This window comes from Varanus komodoensis, unplaced genomic scaffold, assembly GCF_004798865.1.
Source record: "Varanus komodoensis strain SLA01 unplaced genomic scaffold, ASM479886v1 scaffold45, whole genome shotgun sequence".
Classification (NCBI taxonomy): Eukaryota; Metazoa; Chordata; class Lepidosauria; order Squamata; family Varanidae; genus Varanus; species Varanus komodoensis.
This window is the reverse complement of record NW_025336011.1, coordinates 438409-461134: the sequence shown is the minus strand read 5'-3', so window position 1 is coordinate 461134 and position 22726 is coordinate 438409. Positions and strand designations below refer to the sequence as shown.

Here is a 22726-nt window from a genome sequence, read left to right as displayed (position 1 = left end):
ATCCTGCATCCCCATGTATCTTGCCTTGCCAACTGCCTCAGCAATTGTCATGCCTGCCTCTTGCCAGCCAGTATCCTGCCTTACCGTGTATCTGTCCAGTTAGCCTGCCTCAAGGTACCTGCACCTGTTTGTCTTCCTGGTTCCTTACTTCAGCTTGCAGTATGATTATGACTGGGCCTTGCCATCAAACCTTGGTTTTGGACTCACTTCAAGTTCTGTTGCCCTGGACCTAGTGCCTCTGTCTTGTCTCTGGCCCCCCACATCCTGGCCTGGTCCCAGACATGGGCAGGGAGCTGGATGAACAGGCCTAGTGACCATCCACTACTAAGGCTGTAGTGCCCATTTCCACACTGTTGAAGCCCATTTGAGCCAGCTCAGGAGCACATGAATAAAGAAAGCAAATGCCTTTGAGAGCATCTGCAGAGTTTCAGATACTTATCGCCAATTCCAGCCAGTTTCAACTTATCTGCTAGGATGGAGGGCTTCAAGGTCAAAGCGCACAACTTGGAAGCAGGCTTTAGCCCTGGCATTCTTCTTACTGATATTGGGCACTGCCAGGCTCGCTATATTACCCCTCCACCCCACTCAAACCACCATTTCCAATACAACTGGGACATGCACCCAAAGAAACCACCATGACAAGCTGGTCAGAGACAGTCTGGCTCAGGGCACCAAACAAATTCAGCTGTTTGGACTTGATGGTCTGGAAAGCTAAGCTGTCCATCACATAGCCCTCAAGTGGTTGCGTTTCATGGCAGAAGGGTAATACTTCAGAAATATCTTTGTGGCTATGTCCAGTGTGTTGCCTGTAGCCGTGTCAGGGTACCGTTTCCCATTATAGATAAATCCCTGCTCCACTTGGAAAACAGCTTCGTTGAATTGGCTCTGGTGAAAAGGCGTTCCTGTGTTGAGGCATTTCACCAAGGTAGAAACAAAGAGGCTCCAGCGCATCCCATAATAGTCCAGCACCAGCCCTCCAAACTGCTTATTGGCATAGTCCAAGATATTGCCACTGGGTCCCCAGAGCGTCAGCTGGTTGCGAGCATTGAGGTCATACAGATCCGCCTCTCTGGCACTGGTGGCCATTGTGCAGGCAGCCTCTAGCCAGCTCCCCAGCAAAAAGCGCCTGTCGCTTGACAGAAGAGCGTCCAGTTCTGGGAGGAGATCGTAGACCAGCACACCACCGGCTGTGAGGAGCAGGGGCAGTGTGTGGCTCTCGAAAGCCTGCTTGATCTCCATGTAATAGTCGCTAACCAGCTGCTGCACGGCCTGGCGTGCCACATCCACCAGGTCGTAGCAGAAGGTGCTGCTGGTGCCAAGCGTGCTGGCTGCACTTTGCAGCAGCCGCCAAGCCTCGTAGATGTCACTTCTGTTGTACCACAGCTCCGTGTTCATCCGCAAGGAAGGGCGGTGCACAAGTGGACTGTGGTTATGGTTGATGCAAACTCCCGAACAATTGTAGGCACTCCGGAGCAGTAGCTGCCAGGCTTGCGTTGCCTGGGCATTCATGGCACCATAGCGCTGTGTGGCATAGTTGGCCACCCACTCCATGAGATTAATCGGCTCCTTGTGCCAACCCAGATCTGTCATGAGCTCATACATCACATCGTTCTGCTCAATACCCTCTGGGGTCAAGCCAACTCCCACCATGGTGGAGTTGTGGAAGCCTCTGGCCTCGAAAGGGCCCTGATTGATACTCTCTGCCGTGCCAAAAAGGCCATGGTTCCCACCAAAGTTGTGAAGCATACACCAGATGAAGGGCTGTCCATAGAAGGACTCTGTCCATGGATAGACAGGCTTGGATTCCGCAAAGAGGTCCAGCACCAGCATCCTGCCGAGAGGCACACCCTGCAGGAGGGCCTGGACTTGGGCTGGCTTCCAGAAATCCGGCAGGTGTTGAAAAAGCCAGCCTTGCATCAGCCACAGGGCACTGGGGTCAGCTGTTGGAAAAGACATAGCGAATTATTACAAGAAAGAGTAACAGGGCCCAAGAAACAGAGGTGCAAACAGCTGCTTTGATATACAGCCCAATAAGACACTTCACTTTCTGTATGCTTCTCATTTATAGATAGATAGATCTCTAGTCACAGAAATACACTTTCCTAGGAACTGCTTTTAGCATCAAAGGCTGCCAAAAATGAAGTCAAGCTACCCCTGCTAATTGTTTATCATCAAGACTCCATAAAAGTCACATGGCACAAATGTGAAGTTTGGAAGTAGATGCAGGAGTCTGAGAATCTCAGTTTTTAACCCCTTCTTTAAAAAATGGAATCTTTATGATCAAGGCAACAAGCTACAAAGCGTGTGATCAGTACCGTCTCAAAGGAGAGGAGGGTTGAATTGAGGTGCTGAGATAATATATGCAAATCACTTTCCTCTATAAGAGAAACTGTATACAAAGATGCACATTTACCCTTACCTTTTGGGGGGGCATCCATACTTTCTGACCCCCAAAGTATGCAGAAGAAAAAATAATAATAGTCTAGGCTATGTATGAACAGATGAAGCTTCCTTATTCAGAGCCAGCAAAGCAACATAACAAATAGTGATCTGTAATACTCAAATTTAGACAGTATTTTCAAAAATTCATGGACAGCTGTTGTAGATTATGTTTGAGCAGAGTGGTTACAAGGAGTGTTTATTTCACAGGAAGCCCACTATGCAGTGTGGTTTTTAATTCAAGGTATTTTAAAAGCCAGTTACATGATTTTGTAAACATGTTGTAGTTTTCTGATTTTGAATATTCTGTATCCCAACCTGTTACATGTGTGCTTCTTTGCTGTTTACTTTTTGGGTTACACTTCTTTGTGCCTGTTATTAATTCAAAGTCAAACCACTGGCCAATCAGCCCAGAACTTCACTGTCTTGTTTGTTGACCTTCTGCTGAGTGACAGTCAGTTTTATTTCAACAGCTTTTCGGTTTTAATCTGAATTAGGTTTTAATCTGGTGCCTGCTGTTTAGTTATTTTTAGCAGATGTATTCTTAATGGATTAGTTTTCAAGTGATGTTTTTACAGATGTACCACTGTGCTTTAAATTCTAATATCTTTTTTTATTGCCAGCTGTCTTGAGTACTGTTTTTAGTGAAAGGATAGCATAGAAATTAAATCAATATATTTCCCAGCCTTGCTAGGAATCATCCTTTTTAAAAGGGATGCCTTGGACTGTACTGGGGTGGTGGGACTGGCTTAGCAAAATAAAAAGGTTTGCTCTGCTGTTGCCTAATGACTCTTCAAACAGAAGATGAGAGGAGAATCAGGACAAGAAGAAACCAAACATTGTGCTTTACAAAGCAACTCCAGCTACCCAATTATGGGAGCAGCCTGTCTGCTTCATATCTGTAACTTATTCAGGCTGAAGATTTTTTTGCTGCTTTGATGCAGTACCAACAGGATATCTGAAGAGTTACACTTCCTGCATGAACCTGCCTGTCAGTTAACTTTGCTGGTGGCTTATATTATATTATAGCATAGTATAGTATAGTGTAGTATAGTATAGTATGACCTATACAACCTTGTATGGCTTGGGAACAGGCTACCAGAAAGACTGGTGTCTTCAATATAACTTTCCCTGGTTTCAGGATCTTCAGGAGAAGCCTTTCTTTTGGTAGGCATGTTTGGTGGCAGTGAGAGGACGGGCCTTCTCAGTGGCTGCTCCTTCACTATGGAACTCCCTGCCAAGGACAGCTAATTTGCTGTCCTTTTGCCATTAGGCAAAGACATTTCTAAGGGTAAGGATAGGCTGGACATGCACATGGTAGGCATGTCATGAGTGGAGCTGGGGATCAGACTAGATGGCCCAGGAGACTCCTTCTGTCTCACTGTTTCTATGTTTTGGTGTTCATGCAAGCACATGGGTAAGCTGGTCTGGGTGCTGATTTTGTTCTACCACAGTTGTGTTTTTAATGTATTTGTTCTATTGCTTTAACCAAGCTTTTATTTGAAATGGGTTATAGTTCCTATGATTGTAAGCTGCCATGAATCCCTCTTCTTAGAGCAAGGCAGGGCACAAACCAAGTTAAAAATAAACTAATCAACAATATTTATCAAGATTGTGCATTATTGCTTATGGGGTCAGGAAAGTGGTACATGAATGTTTTTATAAATGAATAAAATGGATTAAAAAGCAACCCTGCCATTTTCACAGCTCTCTTTAGCACTGGTGCGCACTCTCAAATTCTCCATGGGGCAGTTCCTCTAGCCTACCATCACCCTTTAAGCTTACACAGCTACCAAAATGGGCAAAACAAACCAATGCCAGAGAAGACTGGAGAAGGGGAAGGGGAAGAGAAGCTGTTGCACCATACCTCTAGTCATGGAGTGGAAGACAGCTGCGCTGACCTTGGATAGGTAGGCAGGATCTGCAGAGATGGGGCGCATCTCATTGAAGGTGTCAGCGCTGTATACGTGATCTGTACCAATCTCCTTGATCATTTCTTTTAGGAAGAGGGTCCCAATGACCTGGAACATGGGCTCGTCGGGTGACAAGAGGTAGACACAAGAGTAGGTGCAGTTGAAGTGGCTCCAGTTCCCCAGCTGCGTGACATTGACCTGGGGAAATACCCTGGGATGAAGAAAAGAAATCCAGAAGGAGCTGTAGCATTATCTGTTCTTTCATATGCATTGTGTGCATGTTAAATGCTGTAATTCTTGCTTAGAATTACAACCAGGGGAAGAAATTGCAAAAAAACAGAGGGTGGGAAGAGAGGGTAGGAACCTCATCCTTTGATCACTGCTGCAATCAACCTTGTCACACCTGCCATTCCACCCTTTTGTAACAGGCAGAATGGAAACAGATGGAGATTATGGCTTCCTATCCTGAAGCCTCACTCTACATGTCCTCTGATGCCGAAGGCATTCGAAGCCGAATAGCTTAATATTAAGGAAAAAAATGCACACTGCCTAGGCTCAGGAATTCTCACCCAGGGTTCTCTCAAGTTTACACAATTTGACCAACTTCTCACTGATTCCCAAAATGCCCACCACCCTCCACCATCCTGAGTCACAGCTTCACCCACACATCACGGGAATGGACATAACTAAGGGGTGGAACAGGTGCCTGGCATGCAAATGATTGGGCGTTCTGTTCATGGCATCTCCTGGTATGGCTAGGGAAGGCTCTGGAAAGCCACTGCCTGTCACACTAGGCTAGACAGATCAATGGCCTGATACGGAACAGAGCAATCTTTTGTGCTCATATCTTAACCCTGCTCCTTTCCCTCAGGTGAAGCATGGCCAATCTTTACCTTAAAAGACCTCGGGGGACATGTCCAGAGAAGGCTGGCAGCACTGTGATCATCCCCAGGCTCCTCATTCTTTCCAGGATCCTGTGCTGGAAAGGGAAAGAGGGCAGGATGGAGTAGTGTAAACAAAGCCCACAAAGTATCCATTTTTGTTCCTGATTATCCCCACCTGTTAGTTCCTGAAGCAGGCCCCCATTTCAGGGAAGGGTTGTGGATTCCTTGGGCCAAACCCACATATGACGTGTGAGAGGCAGGACTGGGCCTCCAGATGTTTTTGCTGACACTAAGGGGGAGGTGCTGCTAGAGGGAGGTGCTCAAAGCTTCCCCTTATGAAGTGTTCCAAATGCCCAGTGGTAAATGGTCAAGTACAGTAGCTCATTAGAGCAGCCACTGAAATAGCAAGAGTACCTGTGTTCATTCCCTCGTCAGCCACCTAGTTCAGTGCATAGTCACAGCTCCCTCCTCCAGCCTCTCCTACTATAAGGATCAAGTGGGCCAGGCCACTCCAGGTACGCCACTGCCCTGGCCTCAACACTGGAAGGCTGGAACACAAATGTGTACTCCTAAAGTCCCATGGACCACACCGCTAGCCACCTCACCTGCTAGCAAGACAAATGGCTTATGATGAACTGTGTTACAACCCAACACAGCCTTCCCCAACCTGGTGCCCTCCAGATTGTGTTGGATTACAACTCCCATTCTCCCCCAGCCAGCCATGCCATGGAAGTTGTATTCCAATGCCTCTGGAGGGCACAAGAGGCAGCATGGAATACTGGCCCCACTAATGCCAGGGTGATGAAGATTATTTCCCCAGGCTGTGGAAGAATGACCTGGCATACCTTTTCTGTAAAGAACAGACACTTGTGTGCCTTTAAAATAACTTGGGAAAGGCTTTTGCCAGGTAAGTGTGTTACAGAGGACAACCTTGCTCCTGCTGTGAGAAGAAAGTCAAGAACTACACATTTTATCACTACTAATTTCAGTCCCCATCCTTCTAGAACAGCTATCAGCCCCACTGGCGTGAAATACAAAGCTTTGGCTGCTGGCCCGTTTTATATGGGAATGCAGCAGACATGTGATTAGGCAATTCTGGCTGTCCTGAAGCCTACCTTGGACTTTCAGTAGCATGAATGGGACATCCTCTTGAAGTGGACTGAGACTGCAGTAGGTATTTCTAACTGGGGAATACTGAAGGAAAACACAAGTCCCAAAGGTGAGAGCTAAGGACAAGGAGCCCCTGAGTGCTGGCCTAAGAGCACCAGGTACCTGCAAATAGAGTTGCTTCAGGTGCCATGAAAGTGGCAGTGGTCCTGCCCAGGTGTGCAAGTTCCCCATCCTGTTCCAAGCCAGAAAGGCTGGGCCTGTGAAATATTCATCAATCTCTGACTGGTTCAGGCCCAGGGACAAATACACCTGGAAGAAGAGAAGAGGGGTCTTGAATGTGAATTGCTTTAAACTGGGTTGAGGCAAATTTTGTATTAACATATGGTTGCAGCCATAATGAGATGCTAAGTAAAGAACAAATACTCCACCCGCTGCCAGAGGGCTTCTTGCCCAGTGAATGCCAGCGCCATGTTGATGCCATGGAGTGCCATCCAGTCAATCTCCTGCTCCCAGCGGGCCCAATCCCACCACACATACGAGTAACTCTGAGTGCAGACATTTTGATAAAACCGGAACCTGGGGAGAAAGGTTAACAAAGCAATGAAGTCCTTGCTGGTTGGCTCACTTGTCTGAGTTATCTGGAGCTATTTGCTCCTCCACCCCAGTACACCTGCTCTCTGCTTGTGGCACATTGTGGCTAGCATTACACAGATGCATGTCGAAGCCCACCTTCATTTAGAAGCTAAACTACATGGTCTTTTGATCTCTTCTATCATTAAGAGTTCAGAACATTTCAAGAACATTTTGCCTTTTCCCACAAAGCGTAGTACTTTTGGGAATGCCTACTGGCCACGGATGCAACCCAAGACATTCCTCTCTCCTGATATAGTCTAGCCTAAGTTTCCATTCCATTTTAAAATGCTTTAAGATTGCAACCTGGAGCTTTTTCATCATAGCAAGCAAGATCTTCTGTCTTCACCTCCTTTTCCATATTTGTTGGTTCTGGTTTTCTGCTTTTTTTGTTACTTGCTTAACATCCAACCTCTAGAAGAATTCTGATGAAACTGAAAGCTTGCGCCTTATTTGGTGACATTTTAGTTGGTCTGAGCAAAAGTATTAAGACACAATTGCTTTTGGATTCCTCTGCTCCACAATGAACCTGACATTCTTGCCAATTAATCTTCATTAAAGGTGCCTGGCATTTCTGCAACACTAGCATTCCCATCATGTCAGTGGGGCTGGTGGGATGGAGAAAAGGTATTATTCACACAGCTGGGTAGCAAAGAAGAGGGACAAGAGCAGTTCCATAGATAAATTCATGCCTATGTCAGCAACTTGTTCATAAAATGTTAGGAGCTGACCAGTCGTTAGAGCTGAGCAAAGTCCTCTGACTGATAGAAGTGGAATGCTAGTACTCATAAATATTTACATAAATCAGGGTAGTTCTGCACAGCTGTTATATATTCCAGAACACACCCTCTCCCCCACAGACACTTTTAGCAGTGTTTGTTAATGCTCTGGTTAGCCTTGGCAAATGGCATATTTAGATCCACCAGTTGGACTCCAGGTGATTTGTGGAAGATCAGCAAGGCTTTTGATGACAACAACAGCATGGCACATTCAGGTCACAGAAGACTCTCTTTTGCCTTGCCAGCCCCTATATTCTTGCCAGGACTTTTGTCCACCTACAAGCCAAGGGACAGCTTCTCTAACGAGGTTCTGGGTCCCTGCACGCCATCCTCAAACATCTGAGCTAATTTGATTGATCTTTGAAAGACTAAGAGCATCGTGACATTTGACACACAGGGAATACAACTGTAATAGAAAATTTGAAAATATTGTTAGGGATAAACTGATGCTCGTTGTCATAGTAACTTGAGTTAATGAATATTAACTATTAGTTATTTAAGTACATGACAATTGTGGCTAGAGTTAAAATTGCTTCAAAATGGAAAGCAGGAAAAAAATCAATTATAGATGCTTGGAAAAATAAGTAATGTAGTAAGTGTAAGGGCAAGACTGATTAATTATGTACATAGATAATAGCCAAAGAATCTGATGATAAATGGAAATTGTATTTTGCATAACTTACTTTTTAATGGGAAAAATAACAGAAAACATAAATTATAAAGGGAAAATAACTTCTGAGAATATGTTAGAGATTAATGTTTATATTATCGCATTGTTGTTGTTATAGCAAGTTTAGTCAATGTAAATACAGGATAAGTTAAGGAATCACAATTTAGAATCAATTTTCAATTAATTTTAACTGAAGTTCAAAAAATGTGATTGACGTAGAAAGGATAATAACCACCGATTCAAAGCAAAACCTTTTAAATTTGATATTCTGTGAAATACTTGTTTACTATTCCTTGGTGTTTCTTTGCTATCCCCCCCTTTATTCTTATTCTTTTTTCTTTCTACATTCCTGTTATCAAAATAACAATACAAGAGTACAATTCCACAAATGGGATCATTTCATTCCAAGTGGTGCAAAACAAAAAGGAAGCAGACACCTCTCCCCTTCCCAAATATATTTGGTAGTCTTCCCACTTCACAGCAATAATTTGTAGTTGCAATTTACTTACTAGTACTATTTTTAAGGAACTGCTATCCATTGTACAGAACGTACCAAAAATGAGAAAAATAGATCAATATTTTCCTTCCATTTTACGTTAGACTGATTTTTGAAGAACTAACAGTCACTTGCTACAGTAAATTAAGTGCCGTACACAAAAGAGATGTCCATTCTATGGCATCTGTTTCAGTGTATGTTTGTGTTTCAGTGTAATACACACAAAAGCTGCCTCTAAATGAACTTTGAACAAAGCCTTGAAAGTCTTCTGGGCATTTCTCAGTCACTGAATACCAGCAGTGATGCTTTATCACTCCATTAGAAATTGGAAGGATCTTTCCACTTCCCTAAAACACTGGCCCTTCAGAGGTTGCTGGATTCCTAATGCCCATCAGTCCCAGGTAATGTCCCAATTGATTAATGGTCAGGGATTACAGGGATTACAATCCAACCACTAGAGGACTAAGGTTCCCTACTCCCAAATTTAATATTAAAAACAACCAAGGCTAAACCACATGTTTCCATGTGATTTATGACTGTCCAGACTTCCTTAAAAAAAAGAAAAGAAACCAGATCGAGTAGTAGGCTTTTATAAGTCTTTGTATAAATCAATGCCGGATGGAATTTAACTAGAAGCATGCATGCACCCAGCATTTTTAGAACAGCATAACCAAGGGGTGATTCTCTGCCTGAAGGAGCTTACAGTCTTAATACAAGATGACAGGTCTTCACATCCTCAAGTTGTGAAAGCACATGTAAGGGAGCCACGGATTGTGCTGGCTACCCCTACTACAACCCTTTCTTGCATGCTTTCAGTTTGTGAGGGGACTTGTGTTAAATCCTTCCCCAATCATGAACTAGTCATGGCAGCCTGAATTTCTTCACCAGGATGGTCACCAATTAAATCTCACCAAAACCACTCCAGGGTGGTGCTAGTTAAAATCCAAGATTATTCAAACATCTACATCCTGAATAGGTGCAGTCCCAGGAGCACTGGGTCATGTGCTTTTCTTTCCTAAATATTTTAATAAGCTTTAAGTTTTTTCTGCAGATAATATGAGAGTTTATTTGTGTGTAATTGCTGAGTGTGGGATGAAGCCTTTTAAAAATAAGAATTTTCTAACAGATCAAATATAATTTTAGATCAAACACAGAAATAGCAAATATTTCTGTATTTTCAATCCCATTATTTGCTATTTGTAAACTTTTGCACTTGTAGAAACCTTTTTTGGATGGAGCAAGATATGCAAAGTTAAATAAACACACATAGCCTTGTTCCATACTGCATCTGGAGCCCAATGAGCCCTGGGAAGTAGGTCTCTAGACCTAAAATCAATAATCCTTTCTCAGTCCAGAAGGCATCCATTTAGGTGCCAGAGTTCAAAACCACTGAGAAGTAGTAGCTTCTTACCTGGAAGCCCTCTACAGCCACTCTTGAGTTGCAGAGGGCTAGTAGAGCTTTATTTCCAACTGGGGATAGAGAAACCACTTTGCACATTTTCAGCAGTAATTTAGTTAATAATAGGTAACCAAGAACAGCCATACTTGATCAGACCAGTGTTCAATCCAGTCCAGCACACTGTTCACATGGTAGCAAGCCAGGTGACTGAAGGCAGGATGGGTACAAGGCTTCTGCTTGCCCAGACCACCAATTGGTGTATGCAGGCACATGCTGCCTCTGATAAGGGAGGTAGCACAGAACCAGCAAAGCTAGTAGCCACTGATAGCCTTCTCCTTCTAATTCTCTTTTAAAGCCATCCCAATTAGTGGCCATCACCACTACCAGGGGCAATGAATCCTGCAGTTTAACTATCCACTGTGCAAAGGAATACTTCATTCTATCTGTCCTAAACTTTCCATCGATCAGCTTCATGGGATGACCCCAAGTTCTAGAATTATGGGACAAGGAGAATAATGTCACCCTCCCCACACCATGCATAATTTTAAATATTTCTATCATGTCTCCCTTTACTCAGTTTTTCTGAGTTAAACAATCTCAGTTACTGTAACCATTCCTCACAGGGGAGTTGCTCCAACCCCTTCATCGTATAAATTATGATAAAGTGTTATTTAAGTGTCCCAGCCTTAAGCCCTGTTACATTATAGGGTTGAAATTTGGCGTTACCTTTGTCAAGCTGTTTCTGGATAGGGACACTCTGCCTCACTACATAATCAGAAATTCAACATTTACAGCTTTTTTCAGTCACAGCATATCTGTGCCAAGAAAATCTGCATCTACAGGACTGCATTTCCACACAGAATTGTTGAAAGTCTCATAGTTTCTTCTCTTTAACAAATTTGGAGTAGGGCTTTGCTTTCTGGACATGTTGAGATTGTTATTATTTACTTCCACGAGTCGAGGTTAGGGTTACAGTAACCGGGTATGCCCCTGCTTAGGAGCAAATACAGGCAACAAAACCATTTGCTCTCCTCCTCCGGCACAGAATCACCTGTTGGGGCTGGTGACGACGATCTCGGTGGGTACAGGCGGCAGGCTATCCGGCAGTCGGAGTTGTGTCCCGGACCAGGAAACGTGGCAGCCGCAGAAGTCCTTCAGGTAGCGGTAGACACCTGAGGCGGCGGCCACCCCGCTGGAACCAGCTACATCCACAACCCCTGGCGCCCCCGAGCTCAGCCGGTACGTGTCGAGTCCGCCGGGCCCGGCCAAAGACCGGTTGACCGACACCGAGAAGGCGGAGGCAGCCCGTGGGCCCAGCAGCCGCTCCAACAACTCCTGCACCGCTGCAGCCTGCCGCGCGTCCTCCGTCTTCGATTGTAAGCCGGCGATCGACTCCCACTCAGGAGCGGGAAGGGCGGCGGCAGCGACCGCCACTGTCGCTAAAACGAACAATGCCCGCGGTACCGCCATGGCCGGTTCCCAGCGGGAAGCCAGCGCGAACCCTAAGTCTCAATGAGCCGGCCTCTCCCGCGTACATTAGCCAATCGCCGGCCGAGCAGCTCATGGGCGATCCCCATCGAGCCAATCGGGCACGAGACCGAGTCTCTGGGAATGCCCTCAAGGGCGGCCCTCTGGAAGGAAAGGTAGCAGTTTTCTAGCTTCACCGGGTTCCTCGGTTCTCTGTGGAAAGGCATCTTGACCTGTATTTAAATCCTAAAGAAAGAGGTGCTGGTGTGTCTGAGGGCGGCCACAGCGCGTTTCCCTCTCCTCAGAGTAATTGCAGCCTCCCTATCATTTATAAAGCTGGAATTAGAAACAGGGTTTCCATATAAATCAAAGTTTCTAGACAGGCTTCTCAGCACCTTGGCCAGGAATCCTTTCCTACTTTTCCTGCTGCTGTTTTTATGTAGTTTTATCTGCATTTTTAGATTTTCTTGTGTTATATGTTTTTGACTCTGCTGTTTTTAACTGAGTTTTAAATTTGATTTGTATGGATGTTTTGTTCTTGTGTTGTCTTGACAGCTATTAGGTATAAGGCAACTTAACCTTAGAAATATATACATAGAAACATAAATCAAACTGATACTGAGCATATATGATTACAGAGTTAGATAGCTAAGGAGCTTTGCATGAGCTCAGAGTTGCTCTCTTCCTGTTGCCCTTTTGTACCCTATTTTGGCTGTTCTAATACAGTCACTCCAAAAGTGGTTTTCTGTCATGAGGAAATATCTGTGAATAGCCACTGGCAGTCGATCACTGTGGGTGGTGGCAAGGACCATACAAGGAGAAATCCCCAGTTCCTCTGAAGAACAAATGGAGAGGGAAATATGAGCAACTAGGGTCGGGAATACACTCTAGCTTTTTCCTCCTCTGGTCACATGGGGATACAGGCATTGAAACAGCCTTTTCATCAGCCAATTTGCTATGACTGTTTCTTCCAGTCTCTTGTTGTATACCCTATTGTAGAAATTCAGACACTTTTCAGCGTGACAACAGGCCCCCAAAGTTAGTGGACAATTAGTGAGAAAGAAAACACCCAAGAAGATTATTCTAAAGGCAGTGATGATTAGTGCTATTGAGGTAAATTTGGAAGGGCTGGTGCATATCATGAGATCCTATAGACAACCTGGGCTGACCCTTAACAAGATCTAGCTGTCTTCCTCTCCACTAGGAACAGGTCTTTCACAAAGCTAATGTGTCTTGGTTGTTCATTCAAGCCCAAGACAGCCCAAAATAAAGCGCGTAAACAGGAAATACAGTTTCCTGTATATAGGAACCTTTATTGCCCCGCCCCCAACCAGCAGCTTTGAGGAATACAACTGAGAGAATAGGGAATTCTAGCAGGGGTCAGTGCTTATCACAAAAATATTAATCAATAGCCAGGAGTGTGGTAATTAGAGTGTGGGACTGGAGACTTTGGGGATCTGGGTTCTAGTCCCCACTCCACCATGGCTCTCACTGGGTGAATTTGGGCTAGTTGCTCACTCTCAGCCTAATCTATCTCACAGGGTTGTTGTCGTCATGATAAAATGGAGCAGGAGAGGATTCCTCACAAGAGGAAAAAGGCAGGGTACTGATGATAATAAAAATAGTCCATCGAAAAGAAACCAGGAGACCTCATCCACTTTGAACATATTTTTAATTATTTTGTTCCTTGTATTTATTAAAAAATGGAATGGCAACATTATTGAAAGGCCCAGAACACCAGAGCTAGGCCCCACAATTGTACAGGTTAAGCACACAAATGTGGTGGGCATAAGGCAACAGTCACTTAAGAGAAGGCAGATAGATCACCACTTAAATGCATTCCTCCCTCTCTCCACTCCCTATTATAAGGTTCCTCAGAGTCACAAAGGGCAAATAACTCTTCTATAATAAGAGGAAAGGGGAGGAGAGGATGAGTCTGCATAAGGTTGAAGAGAATGGGACACACTGGAACTTCTAAAGCCACTTCTTTAGACTCTGTGGTTGAGGCAAAATGCTCAGTGCTGATTGATGTTTGCATCTGGTTGGAAAGCAATATGAAGCCACACCTTACATCAAGTCCCTGGAACCAAAGTAGGACCTCTAGAACAAGTACTTAGATCCAGCAAAGTCCACCTGGACTGACTATCCACAAAGAGGGAGCGAAGCGACTGGCAAGTGAGTGGTCTAATTCACAAAACACAACAACCCAGAGTACAGGCTGCCTAAGTGCTGAACTGCAAGTTTTTGTGTGAACCGTGAACAATCCACCATTCACAACCCAACAAGCACCCATGGACTATCGTTGTGTGCCGTTTGTGGTTCACAAACCATGGTGAATTAGCATGGCTGGGTGCACACAACACAACCCATGCTCAGTTCATAATCTGGCTCATCATGTTGTGTGAATCCAGTCCGTGGGTGCCTCTTGACTTCCCACCTCATCAGCGCACTTTTTCTGTTTCTCCCCTCCACATTTTCTGAAGGGATTCATCAAATCAAGAGAGGGAAGGAGTGATGCCTAACAGCAAGATGTTCTCCCCTCCCTGTCACTTTCTCCCATTGCCCAACTGATTTCAGGCAGTATCAGAAGGAAAAGAAGTAGGCAACCCATAAGCCCCATTTAATGTAGAATACCAATTAACTTCATTAATGTTCTAGGGCATTATTTTCCAACCCAGATGTTTTGGACATCAGCTCCCATCAGCACCAGTCAGCAAGGTCAAAGGGCACAAATGCCAGGAATTGTAGTCCAAAACATCAAGGGCACCACAGCGGAGAAGGCTAAATCTAGGACACTTCACGTTATTATTGGGACTCTTGATTTTCAATGGGAAAGCAAGGGGCGGCTATAGTTCTGTGTCACGACATGGCGGCACTTGCATTAACCACCCCCAAATTTACAGGAATTTAAGGCAAGCAACCAGGCTGTGAGTAGCTGTCAACATTACCCTAATCTATCACACAGAATGGTTGTTCTAAAGCATCTGGCTAGTGGCACAACTGGCCACCCCATTTGAAAACGTAAAATATCTCCTAATCCCCCTAAATTGGGCATGAGAAATAACCAACACATCTGATACTCACAGATGTACATGCAGCAAAGTGCCTGTCAGATGGATAAGGGGGAGAGAGAGAGAAATACAATCATGAGCACCACTGACATGGTCAGAGGCAGCACCAAAGCTGGACGGAGAGGCCTACCTAGTCCTGGTAGAAGGGGAGGGTTCCCGAGGTCGGAGAGTAGAAAGCCATCAGCTGCAGCTGACCAAAGAGTTGTGAGGTCCAGTAAGTGCTGAGAGAAACCATGATTCAGAATGGTTTCTAAACTGAGGTGGGAAGAAAGAACAGCCAGCTAGGGATGTCCAAGGCAGGAAGAGAGGCACAGCTGTGCTCATCTGTGTGGAAGCAGCCCTCAATGTATCGCGACCGTTCTTCAGCAGAGAATACACAATCAACAGCCACCCTTTCGTAGAGAATAGTGTTTCGATCCGCCATGGGGGTTTTGGTGGAATTAATGAGGGCAGCTTTTACTGAGTAGGACATAGTTTTAAAAAGGGGAGGAAAAGGGACTCTTGCCTCTGCCCTATGTGACTGAAACCCCAAGGTTTAAAGTCCCCTATCCTTTGAGGGAAAGGAAAGCACATGCAGGTGGAATGTGTAAACTGGCCAAACAGAAGAAGGGGCTTCTGGTATGGTCACCACAAAGGCCCTCAGATGGGGCGAAAAGCTCCCTATTGCTTTAGTCTGTTTAATTCCCTACAATCTTCATCCTCTTCTTCCCCAGGACTGCTCCTTTTCTACATTCACATGTCAAGAAGAAATGGCTGAACCTGAAAGCAAGAATGGCATATAAGCAGATGAAGCTTTCTGGAGTTTCTCTCTCCAGGAAGCATGGAAGTACAGAAAACCCACAGACACAAAAGGGAAACCGGGGTGGGGAGAGAAGCTGCATCAGGTCCCTCATTAGATTTCAGATGCTCATGTGATGATGAAGAACCCTTTTTAGCAAAAGGGGAGAAAGCCATCATTCAGATTCCTCCCAGCTGCTCTCTTCTGGAAAGGAAGGCCCAATGGACAGAGTGATAAGGCTCAGAATTTAACAGGGCTGAGAAAAACTCCCAGGCTGTTGAACGGAGAGTAGCGTTCAGAGATGATCACCTGTGCGTGTATTCCCCCTCTCACCCCACATCCAACCATGCACAGGAAACCTCTTATATCCAGCCAACAACATCGGTTTGTGCGTGAGACTCAGCAAAAGGCAGACAGGAGAAATGTCCAGCCGCTCAGAAGCCAGAAGAGTTTCGAACAAGATGGAAGAGATGGAGGCAAAAATTCCCATGTGGTCAGTGGCCACTCCTATTTGTCGATGAGCCCCCCTTCTTTGAGCTTGAAGTAGAAGAATTTCTCCAGGGTGTTGGCACACTTGCAGTAGTCACTCTCCGGGGGGTTGTATTCACGACAGTTGGTGATAATGCGCTGCAAGTCAGCGATGAACAGCTTCTTGGTGACATAGTAGCGGTTCTTCAGTCGCTCTGTCATTGTCTTGAGGTCTGCAGGAGGAGGAGGAAGATGAAGAGGTGGAAGAGACAAGGCCACTTGGACAGAGTTTTGCAAAAGGAAGTATGGGCTTCATGGTTTATTATACACTTTGTTCCTTGCAAGCAGGAAGGGGAAATGGCGTAAGTAAGAGCACGGCAGGGGTGACGGGGGAGACAAGAATCGAAACTAAAAATTATTCTCTTTTGGGACCACGTGGGGCTGTTGGCTTTGGTTCACATGAATGCAGACTGAAGTTCAAAGATGACACCACCTTTGCATTTCTAAACTCGACCCTGCACTCAAGAGAGCTAGAAAGCCCCTCTTTGCCCCCAGAAGGCAAGTTGTTACTCACAGGAATTGGATGGATGCTCTGGCTATGATACTGCAAACCACATTCCCTTGTTTTTGGGAAGGACTGTGATCCTAAAGGAAACTCATCTCCATGAATTCAGGCATTTGTAACACTGAGTCCCACTGTACCAGCCCTTTAATTTAGAAAAATTGATCAGTCCTCCAAGCAAAGTTAGATCCAGCTACCTACCTACCAATGGGGAAACAAGTGATCCAGCTACTTACCAATAGGGAAACGGATGATCTCGTAGTAGTCAGGAGCTTCAGATTTCTTCACTGGTTCCATGAATGGCCAGGCACTGGGGTGGGTCTGGCAGGTGGCAAAAGAGAGCACATTAGGTAGTCAAGTCACAACAACTCTCTAGAGAGAATAACAACACAAATTTATTAGGACCAAGTAAGATTGATAGGGGTTTCGACAGGGGTTTTGAGTTATACCAAACAAAACATTCAAAGGAGAAAGATATTAAATATCCAACTAAAGAAGAGTTCTGTGTAACTCAAAAACCTGCATAACACATTGTGTATCATTGTTGGCCATAATAAATTTATTGTTTGACACTGTTTGGAGACAACGCCCCCACAGCAGTTACTTGCTTTACATCCACTTTGGAAAAGTTCTCCAATTTATCCAGTATCACTGTTGCCATGCATGCTTTATGCGTGTGTGTGCATCAAGTCATCACCTTGATTTGTGCAAGGAGATTTTTCAAGGTGGTGTACAACTGGTCTGGATCCTTGAGCTCCTTCCTGGAAAAGAAAATCAAAGTCCACCTTGTCAATTGCTGTGAGAGGGTTTGCCCACCTTGCTGCTCCTTGTCTGCATTTCCGTAAATGTCCAATTGAATCTCAAGAACAATGTTTAAAGTGGGGGCAGATTTATTGCCAATTGCCCTCCTAAATCTACAGGACAGCCTATTAAGATATCAAAACCAGCTGGACTGTGACAAAGGAGATGGTATTTTGGGAAAAGTTCAAAGGAGAAATTTAAGAGACGTTACCATTCCTACAGTGCACCAGAACTAGAATGTTTTAATGAACAGGTGGTCCTTTAAGGTTGATCTGGAATGGGTTAGGGTTAGGGTCTCACAATCATTTTGCAAAGTATGTAAGGATCTTGCTGAAGCTGGAGAGGAAGGACTGCAGAGAGGGAAATAAGTAAGTCAAATGCTTACCCGTTTTCCAGCTTACCCTTTTTCCTTTCCCATGGGCTTCCATCCTGTTTCTCCTGGAAAAGAGGAAGGGTCATGAATTATTTCCGAAGAAACCAAAGGACTATCCATGAGAAAAAGGCAGTTCCCACAGTGCTGGTGCTAATTTGTAAAAATGAAAAGCAGGTGGAGAAGAGGAACCCTCAGGAAGTCGCACCTGCCTATGCAGGCCCAATTCCAGATATATTAGAAGATCCCAGGTTGACTGGGGATGATGAGAGTTTATTTACATCTGGAGGGCCCAAATTGGGCATGATTATTTTATGTTTTGTGATAGAGGCAGTATGGCTGGCTAGAAGATACCCAAGACATTTTGGGGGCACCAGGTTGTCAGAATAAAGCAACCACATTGGGTTGTGAACAAACATTTCATAAAAAATTTGAATCAGGCCGCAAATTCTGCATTGGGTGGTGACCACGATCGCAGCCATCTCCCCACCTGCCAAGTGGAGAGATGGCTGCGATCATGCTGAGGGTGGGAGATGGCTGTAATCGTGGTGGGGTGGGGGGGGAGATGGCCGCGATTGTGCTGGGGGCTGGCGTGGGGAGATGGCTGCGATTGTGCTGGGGGGGAGATGGCCACGATTGTGCTGGGGGTCGGGTGGGGGGAGATGGCCAAAATCACGCCCGGCTTTCCTGCATGAGCGCAACCATGATCTTGGCTATCTCCCCCACCTGAGCTCCCCTGCGTTCCTGCCCACCTCTCCCCACTGCAGTGCGCTGGGATGACGGGTGCATGCAGGGATGACGGGCGTGATCCTGGTCGTGCTGGGGGGTGTGGGGAGATGGCTGTGCTCCTGCTCAGGGTGGTGGTGGGGAGATGACCGTGATCTTTGTTGTCCTTTGTCACTTTGCGTCACATTTTCCTGATTAAAAAAATAGCTACAGAACAAATTAACCTTATTTAATGAACCTTATGGGAAAATTTAACTTGGCTCACGACCCATTTGGGTCACAACCAGAGTCCTGGAATGGATTAAGTTCGTGAGCCAAGGTACCACTGTAGTTGTTCCCCCACTTTGGTACCGTATGTGACAAATAAATATCTCCCACTGTTGTTGTTCTTGTTGACATAGCAGTCAGGGCTGGGAAAGGAGGCTCTGAATTGTGGCAATGGAGAGGCAGGAGGCAAACCTTTTCCTCCTGTGCAGTTTTCCCACAGATGCAATAAGACTTTCTGGGATCGGGACACGAGCCCCATTCCCTAAGCTGCCTTTACGAAGGACAAACCGCCCCCCCCCCCCCCGACTGCCTCCTTGCCTCACCTCTGCAGGCAGAAGGGAGGAGAAAGAGGGAGGAACTCCTGTAGAAGAAGTGAATGTGGCACCATCCTAGCAGCCCGAGTGGGCCTGGGCCCCCACAGAAGCCTGTGGCCAGATCTCCACCAAGGTCATCGCGCTCGGCACAGCTCCAAGGCCCTCATCAATCCGCCCGTTGCCCAAGGAAGTGAAGGGGTGGAAAGACGACACAGCCAAGGTTCGATGAAAGCTGCTCCCAACCCATGACTGAAACTACTGCTACTGGTCACTTGATCACTCTCTTCAAGCTGTGCCAACTTTGCACTTCAAGCGGCCCCCAAGACTGCCGCCCAGTCATAACCCTGAGAAACTCACGGATGCCGGGAATGCTTTCAATTGGGATATGCCGAATGCCCTCCTTGAAGCAAGTGAGGCCAGGGTAGACTTTGCGGATCTGGGCTTGCTTCCTCTCTATCAACTTCTTGATGATCTGTGGAAAGAAAGAGAGAGAGAGGCAGGGAGGAGAGAGAGAGCAACTGGTAGAACTTTGGAGTGTCATCTTCGCCAGAGCACTCCTGCAGGATCGGAACCAGGCAGAGAGAGGGGATAGCAGGGAAGGGGAGGAAGTGGATGCATAGTCAGGCAATTAATCAAAGGTCAGTTGCAAAATTAGAGCCCTGAAGGGCTGGGGTGGAAAGAAGTCATTCACAAGACTTCTTTGCACTCCAAGGAGCCAAGGCGATGGGAAAATGCTGGAAAGGGCAGAACTGAAAGCAGATGTTGAATCTGATGTACTTCACTGCATAGGACAGGAAAGGGGAATCTGTGTCCCTCCAGATGTTGTTATACTCTAGCTCCCATCATAACTGACTGCAGGCCATAAGGACCACCCATGGAAGGTTTAGGGACTGAAATACACAACGAGGTGGAAAATCTGTGTCTGACCTATGCCATTTCAGCCTGCAGGAGGTGCCAGCAATTAAATGCCATGGTGTGGGGGTGGGGGGTGGTATAAATCCTTGCTTAGAAAATTAGCATCTCAGGGTGAAGGATTCTAGGTTACTTTGTGCACAGAAAGTTTTGCATGGAAGAGTATGAAGTCATCTCAACATCTGTGCAAACGTTGAAGTGGTAAAGACTTAAGTGGAAATGAAAAGTTTCATGGTGGGAAGAAATGTGAACAGGAGCAGGGAAGGCCAGTAAAGGCACTAAAGGGATCAAACACACACACACACACACACACACACACACACACACACACACACACAAATGGTGGAGGTGCTCTTCAGAGCCTGGGACAGCTGCAGCTTTAAATGCAAATACAGTGGGGGGAACAAAGCTCTCATTCAGCTTCCAGTCTCACTTTCAGATGCTTCCCCTCATACCCCCAAAACACATCTAGCTGATTGTCTTGGCAGCATCAGGAAGTAAAGTCTTTCTTCCAGAAAGGTCTCCAGTTCCAGAAACACCATGATAATATTTCTGTGTTAGGGTTTTTCTGTTGAACAGAAGTGAGAAGAGACCTATATGCAGCCTCCCTTTATCCATCTTCCAGATGTACTGGCCTCCAAACACCCAATGACCCTCCTGCTGGCTGGGGATGATGAAGCATCTGTACTCCTACCCAGCTGGAGGGAACCAAGTCAGGGGAGACTGCTAGTGGGTCCTCCAACTCAAGAAAGGCTAACTAACTAATGCTGCCATTCCCAGAGTAGAGGATGGGCCAGAGATATCAAAGGCATAGTGTCAGGTTGCTGAACCTCTGTACCAGATATCAGGTCTGCATGTGGCCTATGTATGCAGTTTTAAAATTTGTTCCTATTTGCCCTGTAACTTCAAGATGGAGTGAGTTACTTTAGGTTCAATCCTAGGCATGTTTAGATGCTAGCTGGGTATGCTGGGAGTGTAGTACTTTCTTCTAGGCACGTTTGGTGCCTGGGATTGCAACCTAAGTTTCTTAACAAAAAAGACAGTCAAAATCTAGCTGACCCAGAAGCCAGTGACACTGGGTTTAATGTATACATGATTCTCAACTGCACAAGAACCCAGTGGAGTCCACCCCCATCCTCAACAGGGAGCACTCCTCAAAGTGTTTCTAATGGAAAACAATACAAAGCTAATATTCATATTCCTAATTAAACAAAAGCATTGTTTCCATTGCACAAAATGTGCCCAGCAGCACTTTAGAGTAAAACACGGAGTAATAAGACGTATGTCCATGCTTGCTCCTCCTCCTCCTCCACCACGTCCCCCACCTTCTGTCCCCAGTCCTCACCTCTTTCTGCTTCTTGATGATATGTGAGAGCTCTGTGTAGGGAATCCGGGGATTCAGCTCACACTCCATCAAGGTGGCTCCCTCATAGTCCTTGATGTAGCCAAGGTAGCGGCTTTTGGGGACTTTGATGTCTTTAGAGAAACCCTGGAGGTCAGAGAGGAGATGCCCATTCACCCTCCAGGACAAACAAATGAGATCTTAAAAATGAAAACAGAGATGGTGCCCTTCCCTCTCCTCAAGGCTTCAAGCCATTCAATCCAAGCACATTCAAGCAGACAGTCCTTATTAAAAAGTGGGGAGGGGAAGCATGCCAACCCAAAGCAAGGCTCCAGCTCATACAGTTGCATGCAAACCCCCCCCCCAAAATCACAAAAAACAAACAAAAACCCCTCCAGTTGCCTTTTCCTTTTCTCATTTTAGAAAGTCTCTTGCATATGTGGTTTATGAATTAATGCAAGTTGTCTGACATAGAGCATGGGAAAAGTCAGTCAGAATGTTCCTACTTTGCACGTGGTCATAAACCATGGTTTGGTGAGACACGCAAATGCAACCCTAGGATGATCCTCTTCTAAACTCTAGGACAGCAGCCAGGCCCTTCCAGATTTTAAGTCTGCCTCCCTGAACATCTAGACAAAGCCAATTCTCAATTACTGACACTAATGACACTGTAGTGGTACCTGCTTCTTGAAGTAACCAATGGCATATTCATCAGCATAGGTCAGGAAGTAGAGGATGCTGTGTTTGATGTGGTACTCTTTCAGGTGATTCATCAGGTGAGTCCCATAGCCCTTCAAGGAGACAAGAGGAAGAGGAAAAATGCTGTGGGGAACGTTCAGAAACTCAAGATTCATGCAGGAAAATGTGGAATTTATCATCATGTGTAAATAAAATTATATTAATATAAAAGTAATTCTGAGCTAAAATAAGGTTCACTAGAAATTCTGAGGTAATTAATAAGTCAATCAGATAAACAACAATTGCTTTTGTTTTAACGTGGAGGTGGAAGAGGCACAAATGAGACACTTCTCTCAAAGGCTGCCTGGAGGACTAAGAAGCCTCTCCAAGATCTAACAGGCAATTGTGCTTGAGGAACGGTGTCCTTGCAAGCTGTCTTTGACTTGTCTATTTTGAGAAGCAGATGGGCAACAGTGTAATCCTACCTGTGTCTACTCAGAAGAAAACCCCACTGTGTTAAATGGGACTTACTAAAGTAAGTAAGTACGGCATTGGAACTTCCGCTGCATGTTCCTCTACTTGTCATGCTCCTCGTGTAACATGCAAAGGAGCAACTTGTTCATTTTGCAAACTCCAGCAAGCAAGGTGGA

The 22726-nt window shown here is 45.5% G+C and overlaps 2 protein-coding genes across 6 annotated transcripts in view; both read right to left on the bottom strand.

Moving 5' to 3' along the window:
- Positions 1 to 12: 12 nt before the first annotated feature.
- NAGLU (N-acetyl-alpha-glucosaminidase) lies at positions 13 to 11790 on the bottom strand. Its single transcript, XM_044444783.1, has 6 exons — positions 11372 to 11790; positions 6775 to 6922; positions 6509 to 6655; positions 5246 to 5331; positions 4307 to 4563; positions 13 to 1940 (listed from the first exon to the last, which is right to left on the bottom strand). The coding sequence occupies exons 1-6, from the start codon at positions 11788 to 11790 to the stop codon at positions 724 to 726; spliced, it is 2274 nt and encodes a 757-aa protein (XP_044300718.1). The 3' UTR covers positions 13 to 723.
- KAT2A (lysine acetyltransferase 2A) overlaps positions 10381 to 22726 on the bottom strand; it is a 35107-nt gene continuing 22761 nt past the window's right edge. The window contains exons 12-19 of one of the 5 annotated variants that reach the window (XR_006416139.1): positions 22079 to 22189; positions 21402 to 21545; positions 19502 to 19616; positions 17869 to 17905; positions 17364 to 17427; positions 16903 to 16987; positions 13446 to 16337; positions 10381 to 10391 (exon numbers count right to left, since the gene is read on the bottom strand). Coding sequence is in view for 3 of the 5 variants with exons in the window: in XM_044444780.1 (XP_044300715.1) it covers positions 16144 to 16337; positions 16903 to 16987; positions 17364 to 17427; positions 17869 to 17905; positions 19502 to 19616; positions 21402 to 21545; positions 22079 to 22189 (750 nt within the window). In the remaining 2 variants the exon portion in view is untranslated. The other 4 variants (XM_044444780.1, XM_044444781.1, XR_006416140.1 and 1 more) reach the window with 4 other exon arrangements.

Coding starts and splice junctions, on each gene's coding strand:
- NAGLU (XM_044444783.1), bottom strand. CDS start 11,790: ATGGCGGTACCGCGGGCATTGTTCGTTTTAGCGACAGTGGCGGTCGCT. Junction 4,564..5,245: donor GTCCCCCGAGGTCTTTTAAG/GTAAAGATTGGC, acceptor TCTTCATCCCAG/GGTATTTCCCCAGGTCAATG. Junction 1,941..4,306: donor CTTCCACTCCATGACTAGAG/GTATGGTGCAAC, acceptor CTTTTCCAACAG/CTGACCCCAGTGCCCTGTGG.